Source organism: Pollicipes pollicipes, unplaced genomic scaffold (genome assembly GCF_011947565.3).
Source record: "Pollicipes pollicipes isolate AB1234 unplaced genomic scaffold, Ppol_2.1 Scaffold_7262;HRSCAF=8765_pilon_pilon_pilon, whole genome shotgun sequence".
NCBI classification, from domain to species: Eukaryota; Metazoa; Arthropoda; class Thecostraca; order Pollicipedomorpha; family Pollicipedidae; genus Pollicipes; species Pollicipes pollicipes.
In genome coordinates, this window is record NW_023597055.1 from 20,692,704 (window position 1) to 20,712,759 (window position 20,056).

Here is a 20,056-nt window from a genome sequence, read left to right on the forward strand (position 1 = left end):
CCTGCGCGTCCCCCACTGGCCCAGTTCCCACGTGGCGCGGCTCTCGAAACGGCATCTGGGGCGACGGCGGCGCCTGCGCGGCGGGGGTTCTTGGAGTGGTTCGGGGGGAGTGTGATGGAGGGGAGCGGGGAGCCCTTGATCACAGCCGGCTGGCTCGCGTTCCCACGCTCTGTGCGCGGAACCCCTCCGGTCCCGGGCGGGCGGCGCGCAGAACAACGAGACTTGAAAAATGTACGCCTATAGCATCTGGAGCGACGGCGGCGCCGGCGCGGCGGGGGTTCTTGGGGTGGTTCGGGGGGGAGTGTGATGGAGGGGAGAGAACGCGACCACGGCCGGCTGGTTCGCGTTCCCACGCTCCGTGCGCGGAACCCCTCCGGTCCCGGGCGGGTGGCGCGCAGAACAACGAGACATGAAAATGTACGCCTACATATATCCCTTAGGCAAAATAACATTATTTGTACCAGGAAAACTTGGTATAGCCATCAAGACTTGGATCAGTCATGACTTGTGCAGGTGTTTTTACGAGGAAGGGACTTCTACAGCTAATTATAGCTGATTATATGATACAAAATAACGCGGACGGTTGTGGAATTATTGCCCGTGTTATTCTGTAATTTCTCAGTGAGTGTGCGACGAGCAGAGTCCGTGTTCATGGGTTTTTACTCTGTCATTCAGGCGGGGTAGACGCGCCCTGCTTGATTCATTGTAGCCATTTGGTGTGCACGGGCAAATAGCTACACTGTTTGCATAAAGCCGGTCGTCTCCGAATATTATTATCCGTGCGTTCGTCTGTATTATTTTGATGAAATGAGAACTGTGCTGACCTGGTATTCCATAAGCATGCGTAATGTCCAGCGGCATTCCCCGCTTTGCGAAGGACTATGGTTCTCCTTTTTGCGTAAGAAAGCAATACAAGTTAGGAAAGCTACACAAAGCCGGAAAATGCGGACAGCAGAGTGGTGGCCGAAGACATATATTCGGTGCCATATCCAGTCGGGGATTTTTCCACAATTTCGCAATCCGGTTGCATAGTTAAGAGTCGCATAGAAGTGTGAAATCACCTATAAAACCTTGAAAGGAGGTCATTTCCCCGCACACCGCACATAACTATACATCAGCGACCAGCTGGGTAACGATTTCCATAGCCTCACGTCTGTAGCATATGTTTTCATAAACCGAGAGCAGCTCGTGGCCGTCTGCGGCGGGCTTAGAGCCACACATTCCAGTATAGCACAGGCGCCCGAGCTGTCGCGGTGCTTACAACAGTGCTGACAACGGTTCGCCCCGGCGTGGAACGCCGTGTCGGGTCCGGACGTCAACGTGCTGACAGTTAGAGGACGTGCATGTATTCTGGGTGCAAATAAGGATGTGTGCATCGTCTGCATGAAAAGTCGAACTTGGTTCGCGTGATGATGTGGCGAATCCGTGTAAACACAATGCCAGTGGGTACTGGATCAACAGGAAAAATGGACGTTGGCGACAACCTTGGGCAACCTGGCGACTTCATTCATCCTTGCCGTTCACTTTGCTGATATCCCGCCTACTCTGAGTAATGCCAGCAGGACAGGTGGCGTTCCTGTGTGGTGAGGCCGGCTATGGTACAGTTAAGCGCGTAATATCATGTTTAGGAAACAGTGTCAGCCAGCGTGCCTCAATAGCAGATGCGGCACTGCTACAAGCAGTGCTGTCATCACGCGGCATGCTGTAAAGCTGTAGTTGTGGGGCATACTGTAGACGGCAGCACCTATTGCAGTGGGCCGGGGTTTCAGCCCTCGCTTCATGCTGGCTTATTATTTTAAGTGGCGTCTCAGATGCGAGAGCCCAGTGGGTCCGACGCTACTTTCCTGAAAACCAGCGCGGTTTGCCCTACACACTCACGGCTTTTCATCTGTCATCGTCGCTTGAGGGTGGAATAAACCAGGAGAGAGCGTCTCGCAGCTTGTCCCTCCCTCCGGCTGTCAGAAAATCTGACAGCCCTGCACAACGGCACACGCAAATTGCGTGTAATCTCAGTGCTGTGCTGAATCCGGCACCGATGATCGTTTGAATGTTTTCATGGAACAATTCGCTCAGTAGCCTGCAATACACCTTCACATTGTCCGCGCCGGCGGGAGGTTGGATTCGGGGATGGGTGCGCTACGATGCGAATGCGCTATGACGCTATGACGATGCGCTACGAGTACAAGAACAACAGACATAGATCCCCGTCTTTTGAAAGTCCATTCGTACGGCCTTTGCGAGTCACTCTCAAACATAAAAATTAAATGCTAATACCCAGCCACACACAGCTAGTCAGTCATGCAAGGAAGTTTAATCACTGGCAACGGCATCCATCGCACCGTTCTTAACGTGTATTTCCCGTAGAATTCAGCGCAGCACGACTTTCAGTACAAGTACCGTAAAATGCACGGAAAGAATGGTCATAACAAGCGAGCGACAGTAGCCAAAAATGTCACATGCTAACCACAGCCCCCAGATGCTGCTGATGCTCGGCAAAACTCACATGTAAAGCTAGGATAGCACACCTCATACAGTGGAAGTTGTTCGACCGAGATTTATGCACACCACTGCAAATATAAATATGGATGGAGTCACATGACCCAAACACAGAACCCGACTAGAAGCTCCTCCCCTCCCCCACCCTCAGCGTAACAACGCAAGGCGGTCGGTGCGCCACAGCCAGCGACAGTGCTGTCACAGTTAGCGACTGTACTGTCACAGTTAGCGACTGCACTGTCACAGTCAGCGACTGTACTGTTCGAGTTTATCACGTCAGGTGCTGACATCTGTCGGTCAGAAAGCAACACTGCGAGCATTTTGTCTACGTACATTTTGAAAGGGTGGAATACCGCGCACTGAGTCGATAGCTATTAGCTCGCAATGTCACGACGTTTATTTTTCAGCAGGACAGGATCAGTACCCTGGCTCGCGGTTTCCATTCAATGGTGGCGTCCCCTTCGTTTCAGCACCGCACTGTTACGATCTCTCTTCACCCCTTCGACCCAGCTCATCATCCTCCACTCCCAAGGCCTCGCGACAACTCTGCTCGCAGCTGCACACCAGGCTGCGGGGCCGAGCCGTCCTCCACGGCTGGTCCCGGACTGAGCCGAAACACTCGCAGCAGAGGTCGCGGGAGTCCACCAATCGTGCGAAGCACCACAACTGCGGCACCAACGAGCAGACTGGTCGCCGAGCCTCCCGAGCCGCCGGGCTTCTCGAGCCGCCGGGCCTCTCAAGCCGCCGGGTCTCTCAAGCCGTCGGGCCTCTCGAGTCGCCGGGCCTCTCGAGTCGCCGCTCGCAGTCGCGCCAGCCTCATTTCCCAGCCACGAAGTTCTTATGGTAGTTTCGCGTGAACTCAATCATCAGGTCTTGCGCACACTCGGGCAACTCTGACAGGAAGCGGCCCGGCGAGCCGCCGAAGCGCGCGAAGCACGGCACCACCGTCTCCGGAGACAGCACAGTGTTGTCCTCGATGTAGCAGCAGTCCTTCAGGATGCAGCGACGCCCCTGCCATGAAAAAGAGCGCATACGATGGGAAAATTGGGAGGACCATGACGTAGTATAGCAATCTTAACATTTCCAAAGATCCATGAAGAAGTTGGGTGGAACATGACGTACGCAGTTCTAAGTTACAAAATGCCAATGAGAAATTGGATAAAACATGGCACAGCATGCAATTCTTTACGTTTCAAAATGTGAGTTGGGATTTAGTAAAGCATGTAACCTGAAACAGTATTTTCACCATTTCTGGCTGAATTTGATCTATGCTCCACACATGATGATGATATGATCGCCCATACCATATACCCGTGACTTATATCCTTCCACAATCGCCCAGGTCCTGAGCCTGACACATCACTCGGGACGGGCATCAGCGGCAGCCTACCACGTGGATCTGAGCCTGACACATCGCTCAAGACGGACATCAGCGGCAGCCTACCACGTGGATCTGAGCCTGACACATCACTCAGGACGGGCATCAGCGGCAGACTGCCACGTGGATATCAACAGGACAAGGGACAGCGAGCACCAGCGGCCGGGGGCGCCGCTCAGACGCCTACGGACAGGTGGACAGGAACACAGAGCGTCAGAGGTCAGCGCAGGTCAGCGCGCAGGGCTTCCACCCAGAGCCAGCGCCGGCGAGTAGAGACCAGCAGCGCAGAGCCGTCGGCTGACGGACACCAGAACAGCCGTTCACTGCTCACCATGGGAGTCAGTGGGTCAGCGCAAGGATTTCTCGGAAGGTCTAGGGATTTGATCCAACAGTCAAAGAGGTCTATAAGGTGCAAAATGTACAAGATGTAAATGTAACAACAAAATGTAAATGCAACCACTTGTCCACTACTTTTATGACCGCCACATTTAGCAGCCTTCACAATTATTATATATATATATATATATATATATATATATATATATATACATCAGAATTAAACAACTTCACACTTTGGGCGAGTGCCACATCAGTAACATCTACCACAACATTCAACAGCTCACAAAAGTACAACAGACGATCAGAAAACCCCTCGCTGCGCACCAGCCAGCGCCACTTACGATAACGCAGTTGGCGCCGATGTACACGTAGCTGCCGACCGAGGCGGCGTTGACTACGGAGCCCTCGCCGATGAACACATGGTCGCCGATGTGGGTCGGGAAGAAGGCGACGCCCTTGCTGAACTTTTTGAACGGCGGCCGCAGCACCGCCCGCCGTCCCACGATGCAATAGCTGACGGCCAGGACGTACCGTCAGCCTTCGCGGAGTCCGCACGACACGACACGGCACGGCACGGCACGGCACGGCACGGCACGGCGCGGCAGGACAGGATGTGACGCACGTGCGGTACCGTACCGCACTGGGTATCGCACACTGTGTTTTCACCGCGCGGTACGGCACATCACGATGTGGCACGACATGGTACAAATGCATGGCACGTGAAAGCAGAACTAGATTGCATGATACGACACCACAGAGGATGGAATCATGCATGGCATAACACGTGGTGCGACTTGTGGTGTCGCACCAATCGACGCCACCGACTGCCACCTTGGCTGGAGCTGATACCATGGGCATCATCAGCACGAGCTGTCACAGTTCTGGGAGACTGAGGGCGGGCGAGGTGGTGCTCACTGACCGTCCCGTTCGAATGCTGGCCAGGTCACCCCGAATGATGGCCCCATCACTGACCGTCCCGTTCGAATGCTGGCCAGGTCGCCCCGAATGATGGCCCCGGAGTCCACGATGTTCTTGCCAGTGAGGATGGTGTTTTGGGAGCCACACAGAACAGACTGGCGGCTCACCTTGTTGCCAGTGGTCTGCAAAATATCAACATACCATGTAATAATTTGTATGCTTCTTTGAAAGTTTAGCCACCTCTTGAATACAACAGACACAAACATCACTGAAGTACCAACAATATGATAACAATCAGCATTTCTTTGAACCGATGAACATCTATAAAGCAAAAGTAGACATCAAAGCTTTTAAACTACACACATGACCTATTTGACAAAACTTGAGATGCACAAGGAGTCTAATCAACAGGGAATTTATGCCATAGGCAGGCAGTAATGACAGGAGACTTACTGTTTCAATAAAGCTCCCAGGCTCATAATAAACAGGCTGAAGTTCCATGACTTGTGAGCTGTACTGGCCAAGCTGGAAAATAGAGCAGTCATGGTTGACCAGTTAACCCTGCACAGCTCCAACAGCTGGTCAAAGTCAAGTAAGGCTGGAATGAAATAACAAAAATGATCCCTGATGTGAAATCAACAGCTTTGTTAAGTTTAGCCTAACATTTCACTTGCCACAGCTGATTTCAAATTATTAAAACTGGTGTATTTGAAGGTACAATGATTGCCTGTTACTTTTTTGAACCATGTTAAAAGGACTGGCATTTTGCATATGTGGATACATACTGGGTGACTGGGGGATACACATGCATATATGTCATCAAATGATTTCAAAGATTTTGTTCAGACACATTTACTGGATCAATCTATGGAATGAGTCATGATGCTAAGCAGTGCTTCTATCACAGGTTCTACCCACTATCTGAAGCATAAGTCACAGTTGAATGACATAAATTTGCAGTGAAAGCTTAGCATGAAATAATGGTTGGCAGTTTAAGCCCTCCTAAGCTTCCATATCATGTCAAATATACTTTGTGGCTACAACATAAGGATACCTGGCTAGCATCATTTCAAAGTTGCATGTTTTTGCTTGGGTCAAGGATCAAATGCATCCCAAACATTTTTATTTTGTATGAACTGTATGATGAAATGAGCACTGCAGATTTAATATCAGAGAAACAGTTGTAAAAACTGTATGTCTAAAACAGTTCATATATGAATCTATATGATTTTTGATATAAACTAAGCAAAGCACATCAACTAATGTTGAGCTCCTGTGGGTAAAGTTAACATCGCTTGACTCTGAGGACAAAACACAACATTTTCACTCTTAACATCACAAGGGAGTCATTGAATATTATGCTGTACTAAAGTGAGAGGGAAGCATAATTTGCCTCTGACATGTCAATGATTCACCACTGACATTATGCAGCTTGACATAACCTGTCATGGCCACACCAATGCAATTTAGGAACAATGTAATCATGCATATTGCCACTTGTTTAAGGTCAAAAGCCATGAGACAGTCAAAGGGAGTGCCACTTCAACATATGGGATGGGTGCCAGGCAGATGATATCATTCTGGACAGGAGTATACCTTTCCACACTCTACACAATGGGGGGAGGGGCAGCTTTGAGAGGACAGTGGATAAAGCCTGGGGAGAAACCTATCTATTGGGCATCATGGGAGTGGACAATCATTTTCCGCTGCCTCAGCCTCCCCTTCTCGCTGAACTCGTTTTGTGAAACTACGCCCCTGTCCAGAACTTACATTCGATACGAGGTGTTACCAGTTGCAGGGTTTCCTGCTGCAGCCTAACCAATAGGCAAGGTTTAAGACCTTTAAGCGTTCGTATGACTGGCAGGGCGTGACACTTAACATACGCAGAGCGGAGCCTCCCACCCGAGACCGTTTCACGACAGTGAACCCTCGCGGTGAGCTGAATCACAGTTAGCCCGACCTTCATTTACAGCGCAGATGCGACAATCCAGTTCTGCTGATGTTTATTCCGATAGCCTTGGTTTATTCCCAACATGGTGAAGTTGTTCTGTATGATAACAGCCATGTAACTATTTCAACATGGGGCGGCTCGGCCTCCCGTCCATTGTCTGATTCGCTTATGTAACAACCAGGGGCAGATCCCAAAAATTGCGCTCGAGGGGGGCATCCGGCTTGGGGGAAATTTTAAAAGGTACTCTGATTTTCAAAAACCCATCTAATTTTCCTTTCATGCATTGAAGAGTGTTTTACAACAAGCTTTATCGTAGTCAATTATAAGTCGCTTGGATATTCTTGAGGTCCAGCAAATATGTAATTTTTTACTCATCTTGGGCTTTGTTAGGGGACGCCCGTTTTTTTTTTCCTCTTGGACCCCTTCTTACTGACAGTCAGACCGTTCTGGCCGAAGCACCGAAACAAATGGATTTCTTGACATTTATTTCGAAATATCCTGGCGATCTTTTGCACTCTGCATGGCAGCTTCACTAAGTTTTGTGTAGTTATGCCTCTGGAGGAAGTCAGGATTGGGGGCCAAGCTGGAATGTGCAGAGAATTGGAGGGACAAAATGCCGCCTTGTGAGAGCGGGGGGGGGGGACATGTGATGGACGTAAATGAGCCCCACGACACGATTAGTTGAAATCTGCGTGGGCTGGCCAAAACGCATCCTTTAGCAGCAGTGCCCACCATTTTCGTGCATAAGTGGTAGGCAAATAAAAGCGACTTAATTTATTCAACCAGCTGCTGGCGCCGTGAGTCCCTTTGGCGCCAAATGTTGTACTTGGCGCGCCAAATTTTGCAAAGCTGTCCGTCCCTGGAGCATACTTTGACACCCAGCGTTGCAGTCTACAAAGGTCGCACAGAGTCGACTATGTTTATTTCTAAGACTTGCGAGCGCGTATCCCAAGCCATGTTACATAACTTTTGTCACTAACAAATTCTGACTGAAGTTTGAACATTCTCAGGCGAACATGTCAGTACGAATATGCGACCCCATTTAAATCTACAGTCAGCGTTCACGGGCCCCCACAATCTCTGTAGAACCCATAATATTCCGGCAAAGCATCCGAGTTCTGTCGGTTTCGAAACAGCACGCCGAACCATTGTGACATAAAAACAGCGGCGCGTTGTTTCATGCAGTCATTTAACGCCCACATCCTTCAGTTTATTGACCTCACAATGCAAACCTGCTACATCTTCTGGAATCTTCTGGCTTCTGTTCAGTAAGAAATGCAACATTATCAATGAAACAAAAAACATACCCTTCTCAAAACCAAGCGGACTTTACCTGATGATTGTTCATGGGGGATTGGGCTTTCACCATCATGGGTCTCATGTCAACCTGGTAACCCCCCCCCCCCCCCTTCGTCCTTACCAAGAATCTGGCAGCGTGCCCGGCTGGTCGCACGTTTTAGACCGGTTCTCATGCCAGGCCGAGATGCCTGAGCGCCTCCCGAATGGTCGCTATCGATGAGACGCTTCCACGAAGCCGGGGCTCTCGAGCCCAATCAGGCGTGGCCTTGAAGATAACCTGTAGACAATAAGACAAAAACACGCAGTGGATGCATCTCATTTCAGCGTTCGGAAGAACCAGCGACCAATTAGAAAACGACTCGCATTGGGGCTGGCCGATCCTGGCCCGGTGGACCCACGGTTCAACAACTCCTCGAGAAGGTTTTTCCCAGTTCCGAGGAACCATGCTGTAAACAATTTAAACGTGTTTCGTCCTTAACGATATCTGCTGGCAAAAGTTTGGCAAGATGCTTTACATTTTTCATCAAATTGACTTACAGAAATTGCTACAAAAAACGGCGCTAGCGCTGGGCCTTCGGTGCATGAAAAAGCGACAGAGTACATCGACATATGAATACAGCCCCATGCATCCATGAGGGCCAAGCCCATCACTTGTTGCACTGAACGCCACCTCCAGCAAAACGCGGATCCTTGCTCACTTGCTCATGGACGCCACCCATACAAAACGCGGTGTAGCGTCTCCGACTCGAAATATACTGCTCACTTTTGCGGTTTCTAGTTTTCGCATGAGGATTGGCTCCAGATCAAAACTATCTACAGCTTCTGCACAGGAGGCTGCAACTGGCCATCGCCCTGGTTCCGCTCATGTACCATACACCGGTTTTTGACAGTTGCCTCCACCCATCTGAAAGAAAAATGGCAACAACTTTGGTATCAGGTGAGCACAGACATCCATGGCAACGCAAGAAGTAAGCTTAGGGCGGTAAAAACAGAGTGGGTGACTAACCCTCCTCACACTGCAATATCAGAAAAGGAGGAGTCAGTCTCTGATGCCTCCGAATCGTCCACGCCTATGGAACGTGCGGTTTTCGTCTGCCCGGAGGTCAAACGCCATCGTGTCTCACGTGCGATCACCCAGGCAGTCATTCATGGGCTCGCGCAGTGTCATCACATGGAAGCTGAGCGGCGTCGCTGTCCCAGCGCCTACACACAGCGGAGATGGTCTCCGCGCCCCATCATTGGGGAGGAGCCGGTCTTTGACACGGAGATCATTTCAGATTTCATGGAGCATGCTTCCATGTTTCCACGCTTCCGAAAGTGCTTCACGCTCTGTATGCGCGCGTCGACGAACGGAAGATTGCCTGACCAATAATTGGGCGTAGAGTGACCGCTGCAGTTGTCGCGCCCTTAAAACCATATTACCATACCATACCAAACTATCTACACCCAAATAACGACATGCCAAGCCGTTGACTCTGAGTGGTCCATGGAAACCAGTCATCATGGCGATCATCAGGATGGTCCCCTCTATCAGGACGAGCGTTAAGCTGTCGAATGGTAAGCCGTATATATTCCATTTAAAAGGGGCTAGAGCAAGTCGCGTTCCCGAACGCGGCAGTGCATTTTCCATCATGTCCGTCCGCGTTACCATTTCATCCCTGGACATCATCGCGGATTCCATTAGTGTCCACTTGCCTTGAATGGCCTGCGAGGTCCAGGGTGATGTATGCGAGGGCGGCGTCTGGCCCTGTCAATGTTGGATCCGATGGTGCTGGCGATGCGTTGATCGTTGATCGCTTCACTGAATTTGCTGACGTTTCAGAATCTGTGACATGTTGTGTTGCCGTTGTTTGATGTGCCGCCTTCCCTGATCGCAGCTGATCAACCGCCGAGCTCATTTTTCTCTCCAAAACGCCTGTGTACCGTTTTATCCGTTCATAACCGACCTCCTTGTGTATCAAAATCACCATCCAGGCCTGGACTAGTAACGTACTGACTAATCATTTTTAAAAAAATGTTTTGTTGATCCCCATGACTCTTATGGTACGTTAGAGTGTTTAACATTTGTATGGGCTTTGAACTAAAATATCCATCTTGAAGATCATTTGGTGCAATCCATGGCCCCGCCCTTCTAAGGATCTAAGCCCTTCTAGATTCTGAGCTACACGCTGGCGAGGATGTGCAGACCATTTCGGGCAGACTATTGCAATGTCACCAAGGCATCCATGACGCCATACAATGTCATTCAAATCTGCATACTGTGGACATATCTAAAAACATAAATGTTGCATGATTCATAGCGGCATTTTCCGCTTAAAAGCCCGCCAATAGTGATAAGTGAGTTTAATTCATCATATGTGATGCCTGCTTCGTTATTGTCCTACGTGGAGCGTATCCTTTAATACTTCAATTGCCACGCAAGTGTCTTAAAATCATGTATTATGCTCTTGTTTTACACCACGGCGATCAAACTCAATATGGGCAATCGATAAAGGACGCTTTGGTAATTCTTAACATACTAACACCTTTTAGCCTTGGAATATTTACTTTATATGAATACATGACAAACACCCTGTAAATTTATGGCAGAACATGGGCGCCAAGTAACCACGACAAATTATACCTTCATACACACACAAAGCAAACACCAAGGGGTTCAAGTGACTCCCGAAGGTGATTTCACAAAGTCTGATCAGTTCGGCAGAAGCAAACAACAAAAGCAAACAGCTTCCACCGCGTCAGCGGTTGGGATTCCGACGAGGCTGGAACGGGACGAGATGGCGCGTATTTCCCAGAGCTGAGCAGGTTTCGGGCGAACGTACCGGCCGGCCGACCTCGGCGGGGACGGGCGGCGGCCGACGAGACCACGCACCGCCGCGGGCGGTGCGTGGTGTTGTTCACCGGAAGAGCGGGACGGCCCCAGCCGGAGGGCGGACCCGCCCGGGGTTTCCCGCCGCCCTCTCCTCCCTCTCCTCTCTTCCTCTCTCCACCCACCGGGTACTCCTTCAGCGCCGTCGACCGCCGGTCAGTCAAAGCCAGGGTCCGACGGTGTGGGGTAGACACAGCAGCGGCGCACAGGTGGGTGGTCAGCTGAGCGGACGTGCGGACAGGTGGCCGCTGTGGATTGTGCGTGGACAGTTCACTCGGGCTGGCCAATATCGTTTAAACTTCTGGTTGAAGCACTCAAACGCCGATCACTTATGTGTAACGTGGTTGCTGCGACTGAAAGCGGGTGCTAACAATAAAGTGGTCTGGCTGCGTGGCTGGGAAGCCATCGGTGCGTGTTTCGATTCCCTTTAGTGCTCACCCCTTCTGCCTGGGTGAGAAGCAGCCGACGCCATCTAGCCTCAGCACTTGGATGCGTCGTAAGGCCTCAATGATTATAACGGCCGAAAACCAAGCTGTGGGCTGTAAGCGAATGTGTCCATGTGCTTCATCCTGAAATTTAATCTCCTAAGCGTTGCGGTGAGATGCAAAGCCAAAAATGACAGCATTTCAGTTGTTAGTGACTTACCTAGGTTGAAAGTCCTCTTCGAAATCAGTTTTGTTCTGCTCGTTCCCACAAATGAGATAGCAAACCTTTTGGTAGGTTTAGTGCTTTCAAGTGACCTCGCAAGCATGTTGGCACGCTGCCTGCCTTGTCTCCGGTACGCACCTGTGGTCTGTCCTTTCCGACCACTAACCGTCATTACTGCCCCGGCCAGCATTTCAACATGAAGGTGGTGCTGGTGCTTTTGGCTCTTGCGTCGGTCGCTGTGGCTGCACCTCAGTCCGTGAGTAATTACCTAGGCCAGCTTCGGCTGCAGTATTCTAAAGACAGTGCAGATCTGGGCTGACAGTGTCAATTGTGGATTCACTCTGCCCGTGGTGGATTGTGAAGACTGACCAAGTGTTCGCTGGCTCTGCTATGCAGCCTGGTGTGCTTATTGCCTAGTAACTAGCCAGTCTTATACTTGGTCTGTGACGCCAGGTGTCTGGCGTCCAGTCGGTTTTGTCTGATCAAGTTAAGGTCTAGACTGGCTGTAATTTTTAGTGGGATGTAACTTACAAAATGTACCGTCTAATGCAAAGTGTGTAGATTTTCGTGTTTGACTTGAAGCGTTGATCCCGGTTAAACACTGGAATGACTAGTGTCTAGTTTGCTCACGGGGCGACCAATCACCACGGTTTGGCGATCTGTGACAGTACAACCGTCGGCGCGGGACCAACGCCTCGGGCGGCGTCGTCGGCGGACCCGGGGTCACCAGCGTCAACGCACAGGTCACCAATGCTAACTCCAACCGACCGGGCACAGTCTCCTTCAACGGCGGCTTGGCTTTGGCCTCCAGCCAGCAGGTAAACAGCCGGAGCCGCGACGCTGGGCGCCGGATCGTGTCCAGAATGCGGATGGATGCGATGCGCGGTCGTAAACAGGGTCACAGAAGTCTGGAAGGGCCGCAGCCGCGGGCTCCGTCTCCGGCGGACAAAGAGGAGGCGCAGGTGGCTGACCATTGGCCCGCCTCGGTGCACTGGCGGCAGATGTGGTGCGCATGCGCGCGGCAGCTGACAACTGGCCTGTCCCGATACGATCATGGACATGGTCGTATTCGGAGCATGAATTTTTACACGTATTTTATGGTCTGAGCATAAATATGTGTTAATGTAAAATGGTAGGCAGCTTCTAAAAACCCGATTTCATGAACGGTGCTCTTGCAATTAGCGATGTCATGCAGGCTGTTGAACACCAACTTAATTAGAGCCCATTATGCGTCAGGTATATTAGCAGGAGACCGTCTCGTCTTATATGCGTGTGTGGATCAATTGAAAACCGGCCGATGGATTTTTGTGACTGGTTGGTCTTCGTTTCCCTTGTATGAGTTGGTCACAGTTGACTTTTCACTACGTCGATAAGATGCTCACTGACACACAAATCTAGCGAGTTGATCACAGCCGGCGTGCTGCCGGTCAGTTTATTTGTAACGTCTTTCCGTGTTTCACGGCGGCATGGTGGACTCCGTCGCAGCCTGTGTTTCACGGGAGGTCATAAATTCCGTTTCGCCTCCTCAGGTGAACGGCTTCGGCAGCAACATTGGCATCAACCAAGCGCAGGCTATTAGCCAGAACATCGCCATCCCCGTGCCTGGCTTTAGCAGCGGCTTCAATAGCAACCGCTTCAACAACCGCAGATACGGTTAGACACCCGGCGGCGGAAGCTGTTGGGTCTGGACGAGTGAGCGCCACCAGCTCACACCCCGGCCGGCGCTGCGCGGCTGCCATCTATCTCAACTGCTGATTACAACGGACGCATACTGGCAATCACACGCTGATTTGAATGGAAGCGTGCTGTTGATGATTGCCGACCTCCGCCTCACGCACAACCTTGTGGACCAATATTCATCCTGCCCCTCGATCTACAGGACAGTAGAGTGCATACGAATGTATACCTCGTTGCAGTTGTTTTGTCAGATGAGTGTTACGTTTGCTTCTGCGTGTAATACAACCATGACATTAAAACTACTGACGCCTTGTATTTGTACCCTTGGAATGTCCGCAAAACATATCCTAACACGGGCATACCACATTTCCCAACATGGAACAGGCAGTGATGCAAAACCGACAATTGCGACATCCGACGATGCAAGGCTCACACAAGCCTTATTCGTTGCCGCGTGCAAAAAAGCAGTCTTATCTTGTTTTGCTTCACGCCACGCTTCGAGCCCTCTCGCATGCAGATACACCAAAAAGCAGCCACAGACTTAAACCGACGCGGTAGGGTCCGCAAACCAACACGCGATAAGAGCTATCCCATGATTGAGTTTCCACCTGCACTCGTACTGCACTGCACTTCCACTGCACGCCAAATGAGGACGGAATGGCCAAGCAGTTAGCGTCTTTGCTTTCCCGTTGGGGCCCAGGTTCGAAACCCGGTTGCGCCCTGTCTCCCGAGAGCAAAAGTGGTTTCTGCAGTCACTGACGCTTTTAAAGGCTGCATCCGTACCTTCTGAATGGATAGATTTAGGGATTAGAGCTCACGCCAAGCAGTGCCTTTGTGTGTGCCCCAAACCCTACCACTAGATCGTGCAATCCCAAGTCGACGGCAGACTTTGGGAGCTAGATTTTGACGTACCGCAATGCACAGCACGGCCTTTGCTGCCTTCTGACGTCATCGGACTTTTAGTGCGACTGCTGCCACCGGTCGCAGGCCATACCTGTCGAAGGTTATCTGCCAAGGACAAAGGGCGAACGCCTAAAGCGGCTCGAACCCTCCCCCCCCCCCCCCCCTCCTCCCCCGGCCACGGCCGGGCAGGAAGGCAAGCGCTCTAGCCAATTAGAAAGTTAGCATCTCACCTTCCTGTGTTTTAAATTGTCGTCCTGTACTCCTTATCGGATATTGCCGATTCAGGTATTTAGCTTAGCTATTATTGGCTTTTACATTTCACGTTCGATAATTCACTGAGTTCTTTCTACCCTAGGCCTCCCAGGGGACGGCAGAACTCAAGGTTGAAAGTGGGTGTGGGGGCGCATCGAGGTGTTCAAGGCATTTTTCATGCAACACCATGATTTTACGCTAAATGCCGAAAAAACTTGTGAAACGCTCGTCTCAGCACTCTTCGTAGAAACGCCAAAGTTATCAATCGAGCCGCAACCTATTTCATCGTTACCGAGGCCCACGAGACGCCAGGGTCTCCAGACACGAGGCAGCGATGGATCCACTCATTGCCACTGTCAGTGAGAAAGCAACACGAAGAGAGGACGCCAGGAGGTGCCGCAGACCGTGGTCGCAGGCATGTAGACAGCGCCAGGTCGGCCCCCGTCAATGCCAGTAACCGAGGTCGGAAAATACTCGGTGCCAGAGCATCTTCCGCACTGCTGGATGAGACCTGGGAATGGGCTGCCCGGCGTCCGTCTGTTCACGTAGCACCTCTAACGTCAGAGGCCCGCTCTTCTTTGGCAACTGGAAACACAATCATCACTTCGAAAATGCCCATTCGACCTGCGGTGTAGCTACCCGACATATTTCCGTCAACGCCGAAGCCCATTCGTTAGCTGGTCGGAAGACGATGTAGTGCGGTAACCCGCGGTTGTGTGTATAATAGCGCCTAGCGACGGTCGACACGCCGTTAACGGCGCGCTGTTAACGGTCCGTTACGTGGAGCAAGCGGGCAGCTCTCGACCGGTCCGGTATGTTGAGCAAGCAGGCAGCTCTTAGCCACATATGGATGGCGTGATCAACAGCAATGTTTTGACAGCATAAGTGCAATCGAATAGCGTTACGTGCCCAATTGCTGCGCGCGTCATGTCTTCACCAGCCTGAATCAGCTGATCCTACTTTGCGCCCATATTGAACTACAGTTATTCTTCAGAACCACGTATCATGCGCTTACCTGTGACACCACAGGCAGCTTCTTCAATGGGTCGAGCTTGGCTATAAGAAGCTGGGCCCAGGGCCGCGTTCCCCATTGTCAAACGCCGCGCACAAGTTGCAACCAATGAGGTCATAGGTAAGGCGGCACAACGGTTCCTACGCCTTGTTGTACGATCGCTGATGTATGATGCAGGTGCTTGCGATGTCATAAGTAGCACCTCGGGCAGGTACAACCAGTTCACTGGGAAAGGGGCTGCGATGGCCTTTGGTTGGGATGGCCTCCCATTGGTCGCAGGTCACGTGGGCTCTCGAGCCAGCGGCGCGGCTCCCAGCAGACCACACGGCGCACACAGCGCGCCCCGACGTAGCAACGCATTCGCGCATGACACTGCCGAACTACGTCATCTTGCACATCGTCAAAGTCGAACATCGAGTGCACGGTGCCGTATGTGGTAATAATGGAATACACCTTTAGTGCCACGGTCAGTACCCTAATCGGTCCTCAATACTTGTTGTCTGCGGAGAATAAATGAGTCAGAGGAGCGAATGCCACAGAGAATCAACAGCCAGCTGGCGACTCGATAAGCAAAATTTCAACCTCCGCCCACCGCTGTTTGCGCAGCATTGGCGCACGAGTCATATTTTACTCAGTTGTATCGATCGCCCAACTTTGTCAAGGCATTAATCAAACTTCGCATGCAGGCTCGACTGTTGAATTTTATCGGTGCAGTTGACGTAAGTGGTGGTAACCAATCTTTATGTAACTCACTGCAGTCAGTGGCGGCGCGCCTGTTAAACTATACGTTTTCTACAAGCTCCATGTTAGAGGGGAGTTAGCTGACAGCGCGGATGTGTAGGTAACACTGCACAGATGATTACAGTCGGACAATGTTTTGGGTGCCTATTTTCCCAGGCGTTAACTGGATCGACAAAAGTGGACGCTGGCGTGGAGACCGGGAAAAAGAAGGATAAGCAGAAAAAGGTAGAGAGATGAGAGAGAGAGGGATAGAGGAAGAGAGAAATAGAGAGATATAGAGAGAGAGAAGGAGAGAGAGGAGAGAGAGAGAAAAAAAAGAACAGATAGATAGAAAAATAGAGAGATATTGAGAGAGAAGAGGGAGAGAGAGAGGGAGAGAGAGAGAGAGAGAGAGAGAGATAGAGAGAGAGAGAAGAGAAAAGAGAGAGAGAGAGAGAGAGAGAGAGAGAGAGAGAGAGAGAGAGAGAGAGAGGATGAGAGAGAAGAGAGGAGAGGAGAGAGAGAGAGAGAGAGAGAGAGAGAGAGAGAGAGAGAGAGAGAGAGAGAGAGAGGAGAGAGACAATGAACGGCGAAGCAAAACGAAGCGAAGGCAAAAAGAGAAAGTGATGTTGAGTGCACGAAAAGATGAACGATAGTGAACCAACAGGAAGGCAGCTGTCGATTGCCGTATTTCCCTCTGCTCGGTCTTGCCAGAACCGCTAATGACGCGCTGCACTGTTGGATTCATGAAGCCTATCATCTGCTGTTGTATTAAAGCATTATCGGATGGAACAGATATCATGTAATAGGAAATCTTAAGTGAAGTGAACTTGTCCACTTTCATTTTAAACATGTGAAGCGGTCATCCCTACAGGCCAAATCAGTATTCATGTTGCGGGCACCTGGGGTCTTGCCACGGAAGGGTGAGACCAGTATCTGGCAAACGAGTCACTAAGCAAGTAACTACATTTCAGCATACATTAGCGGCCTTCGCCGGGAGAAGAAAGCACTCGGTCGTGCTTCTTCTTTGTCCTCTGTCCACATCAAACGGTGAGCACCGTGTCATCGCATGACTGTTGCGGGGTTTTTTCCACCAAAGATTCCAGGGACCGACGACCTCAAGGTATTCGCTGAAAAAAGACTGGGCCGCCGCGATGTCAGGGACGTGAGTTGGGTCAACCATCGAGGCCACTTCGTGGACATGAAGGTGGGTCAATCATCGAAGTCACTCGGCGGTCCTGTGAGGTGGATCAGCCATCGAAGCCACTGGACGGTCATTTTGTCACGGTCAAGTGCCATGTTTTAGATGCTTTAATGAGGAAGGCCTGAAAATAACCACCCGAAGATAGAAAAACCGGATCGGATTCATTAAGCGCGTCGAACAAAACTTGATCTGGACCCGGACAACGTCGTTGATTAAAATGACCACAATAGCGTTCTTATCCATTCTGAAACAGTGATGTAAATTAGCCACCGCAACTATGCCTACGCATCATTCGGGTTTTACAACAGCACCAGACTTTCGTGCACACAACGCACTGCGCTGGAGTGCCATCGCAGATGTGCCGTATTTTCAGTTGTGCGATCTTAAGACTGAATGTTGCACATATGTGTCATGAATGATCGATAGAAGCGCATCTCGTCCCGCAAACTGTTGTCATTGAGCATTCTATGCCCATTTTGTTCTACTTGGCACGGGCACAGGAGTCTTCGGCTGGTGAGCGGATATTTCTTGCAATGACAACAAATGAAAAATAAATCACACTTTTGATATTTTTAGAAACACTTCAGATTATTGTTAAAACGTCCACTTCAGATGACCCAGATCGGTGAGCCACCATCTCATTTCCTCCTCCCAGAGACCAAGCGGAACAGACTTCGTCCACCAGCACAAGTGTCCCGCGAGCTCCCAGGTCGGCTCCCGGTTCAAAGTTCCCCCACCAAATCGCCACACAGTCGCCAATCGTGCTTCACGCTCAGATTCGCTGGTGGTGAAGACGCTTCAAAACGCAAGCTAGGTCTTGGGCTCTTCCTCACGGGGGATATATGGCAGCAGAGAGGGTTGTCGCGCCCAACTCTTAGGGGACTTAACATTCCGAAAAATAGGCGTCCCTTGTTCCAACTGGAATGGTGGCGGAGGCACTGGATCTTATCCTGTCTGACCTTATCTTGTGTTGTCGTTGGTCCAGGTCAGGTTAGATCGACTCGGCGGGTTGGACGTACCAGGTCTTGGCAGTCGAAGCAAGTCCTACCAGGTTAACGGACGTGTTCCACATTGGGGCATGTTTCAAAACATACTGTGGTGAAATCTCAGGATCGGTTACGTCTAATTGCAGCACTGGTAGCGCTTCTGCAGGCTATTAAGATATCATCAGGAGATTACTTTCAATTGTCCTCGTGTCCGAATTACGCTGTCGGCGATTTATCCCAACACTGTACTCATTTCATTTGTTGTGGTCTCAAAATGCAGCGTTAGTCCGTGACGGCTAACGGCGGCAAAAAGTGTTGTTGGCCACGTCCGTTGTCACGGGCTATAAGTATCACTTTTGAGCTGGCCCGCAGGCCCGTGCAATGCAGGCAAGCTGATTTAAAAGTGGCACTGACCTGAAATTGTACTGGAATGAATGGCGTCAGGAAAAATGGACGGTTCAGATTGCCACAGCGGCCGGCGAAGGCCATTTACTGAGAAGCGCATTAATTAGAGTTTGAATCGATGCGTCACTGCATGCGAAGTGACACGTCTGTTTCCCTCAACTCAAGGTGTGCTTCGAAACGAGTCACTGTGCTGAACGCCATAGGTGGGGAGATAATCAGGGATTAGCATGGTATTTCGCTGAATTTGCGTGATAACGGCCTCATAGAACTATGGGAACTGAAAGACACAACGTTGTACATTTTCAGCAGCTGAAGTGTTTTAAGCTTGCCTGGCATTTGTTGCGCATGGATATTTGGCCAATTGGTGTTTTTTTTTCTCAAATCTTACAGAATATACACAAAGTAAAACGCCAGTCAGATGAAAAGTATTACTGTCGTAATGATGACCAGTGAGTCCAATGAGATTTCTGTCTCCGGGCGACTTCAAATCAAAAATTCTGAGCTTTTCAGAGGATTTCGAAAAAGCTGCTACCTATCAAATCGGACGCGTCTAATTTAGCAACAAGTGGAACGTACAAAAGGGTGGCAAGCTCCCTTTAGTCTCAAGCTGAAGCAAATGGTAACTTGCCTAACTGGTGACCTATTTCGTAACGACCCAGTCCTGTGACTGGCATTCTCTGCGCGCCAGTGAGACTAGAGGGTACAGGAGCGTCCATGACCTGGTCGAGACAGTGCTGCGGCCGAGCGGCACAAGCACGTGTGGAAGCCCCCCGTTTACTCGACGACGACGACTCCCCTAAAATGTGTCATTTGTAAAATGCCGGCTCGTACGCGTGCCGTCGGGAACAGTACCGCACCAGCATCGGAAGCTCTACGAGCAGCTGCATGTAAAGGACTTGAGACTGGCACCCGATAGTTTTAGCGCGGCTGCCCGGCCGATGGGGCTCTCGCCGATAGCCTCTGCGCGGCCTCCCGGGCGATGAGGCGTCTCACGGTTTG

At 50.7% G+C, this 20,056-nt stretch overlaps 2 protein-coding genes across 2 annotated transcripts; one reads left to right on the forward strand and one right to left on the reverse strand.

Annotated features, from left to right (window-relative positions):
• Window positions 1–2,300: 2,300 nt before the first annotated feature.
• LOC119113803 (dynactin subunit 5) lies at window positions 2,301–7,059 on the reverse strand. Its single transcript, XM_037238037.1, has 5 exons — window positions 6,902–7,059; window positions 5,585–5,656; window positions 5,186–5,313; window positions 4,555–4,726; window positions 2,301–3,507 (listed from the first exon to the last, which is right to left on the reverse strand). The coding sequence occupies exons 2-5, from the start codon at window positions 5,630–5,632 to the stop codon at window positions 3,313–3,315; spliced, it is 543 nt and encodes a 180-aa protein (XP_037093932.1). The 5' UTR covers window positions 5,633–5,656; window positions 6,902–7,059; the 3' UTR covers window positions 2,301–3,312.
• Window positions 7,060–11,354: 4,295 nt separating this feature from the next.
• On the forward strand, window positions 11,355–13,879 carry LOC119113806 (uncharacterized). Its single transcript, XM_037238038.1, has 4 exons — window positions 11,355–11,459; window positions 12,086–12,154; window positions 12,567–12,716; window positions 13,428–13,879. The coding sequence occupies exons 2-4, from the start codon at window positions 12,095–12,097 to the stop codon at window positions 13,554–13,556; spliced, it is 339 nt and encodes a 112-aa protein (XP_037093933.1). The 5' UTR covers window positions 11,355–11,459; window positions 12,086–12,094; the 3' UTR covers window positions 13,557–13,879.
• The last annotated feature ends 6,177 nt before the right edge of the window (window positions 13,880–20,056 follow it).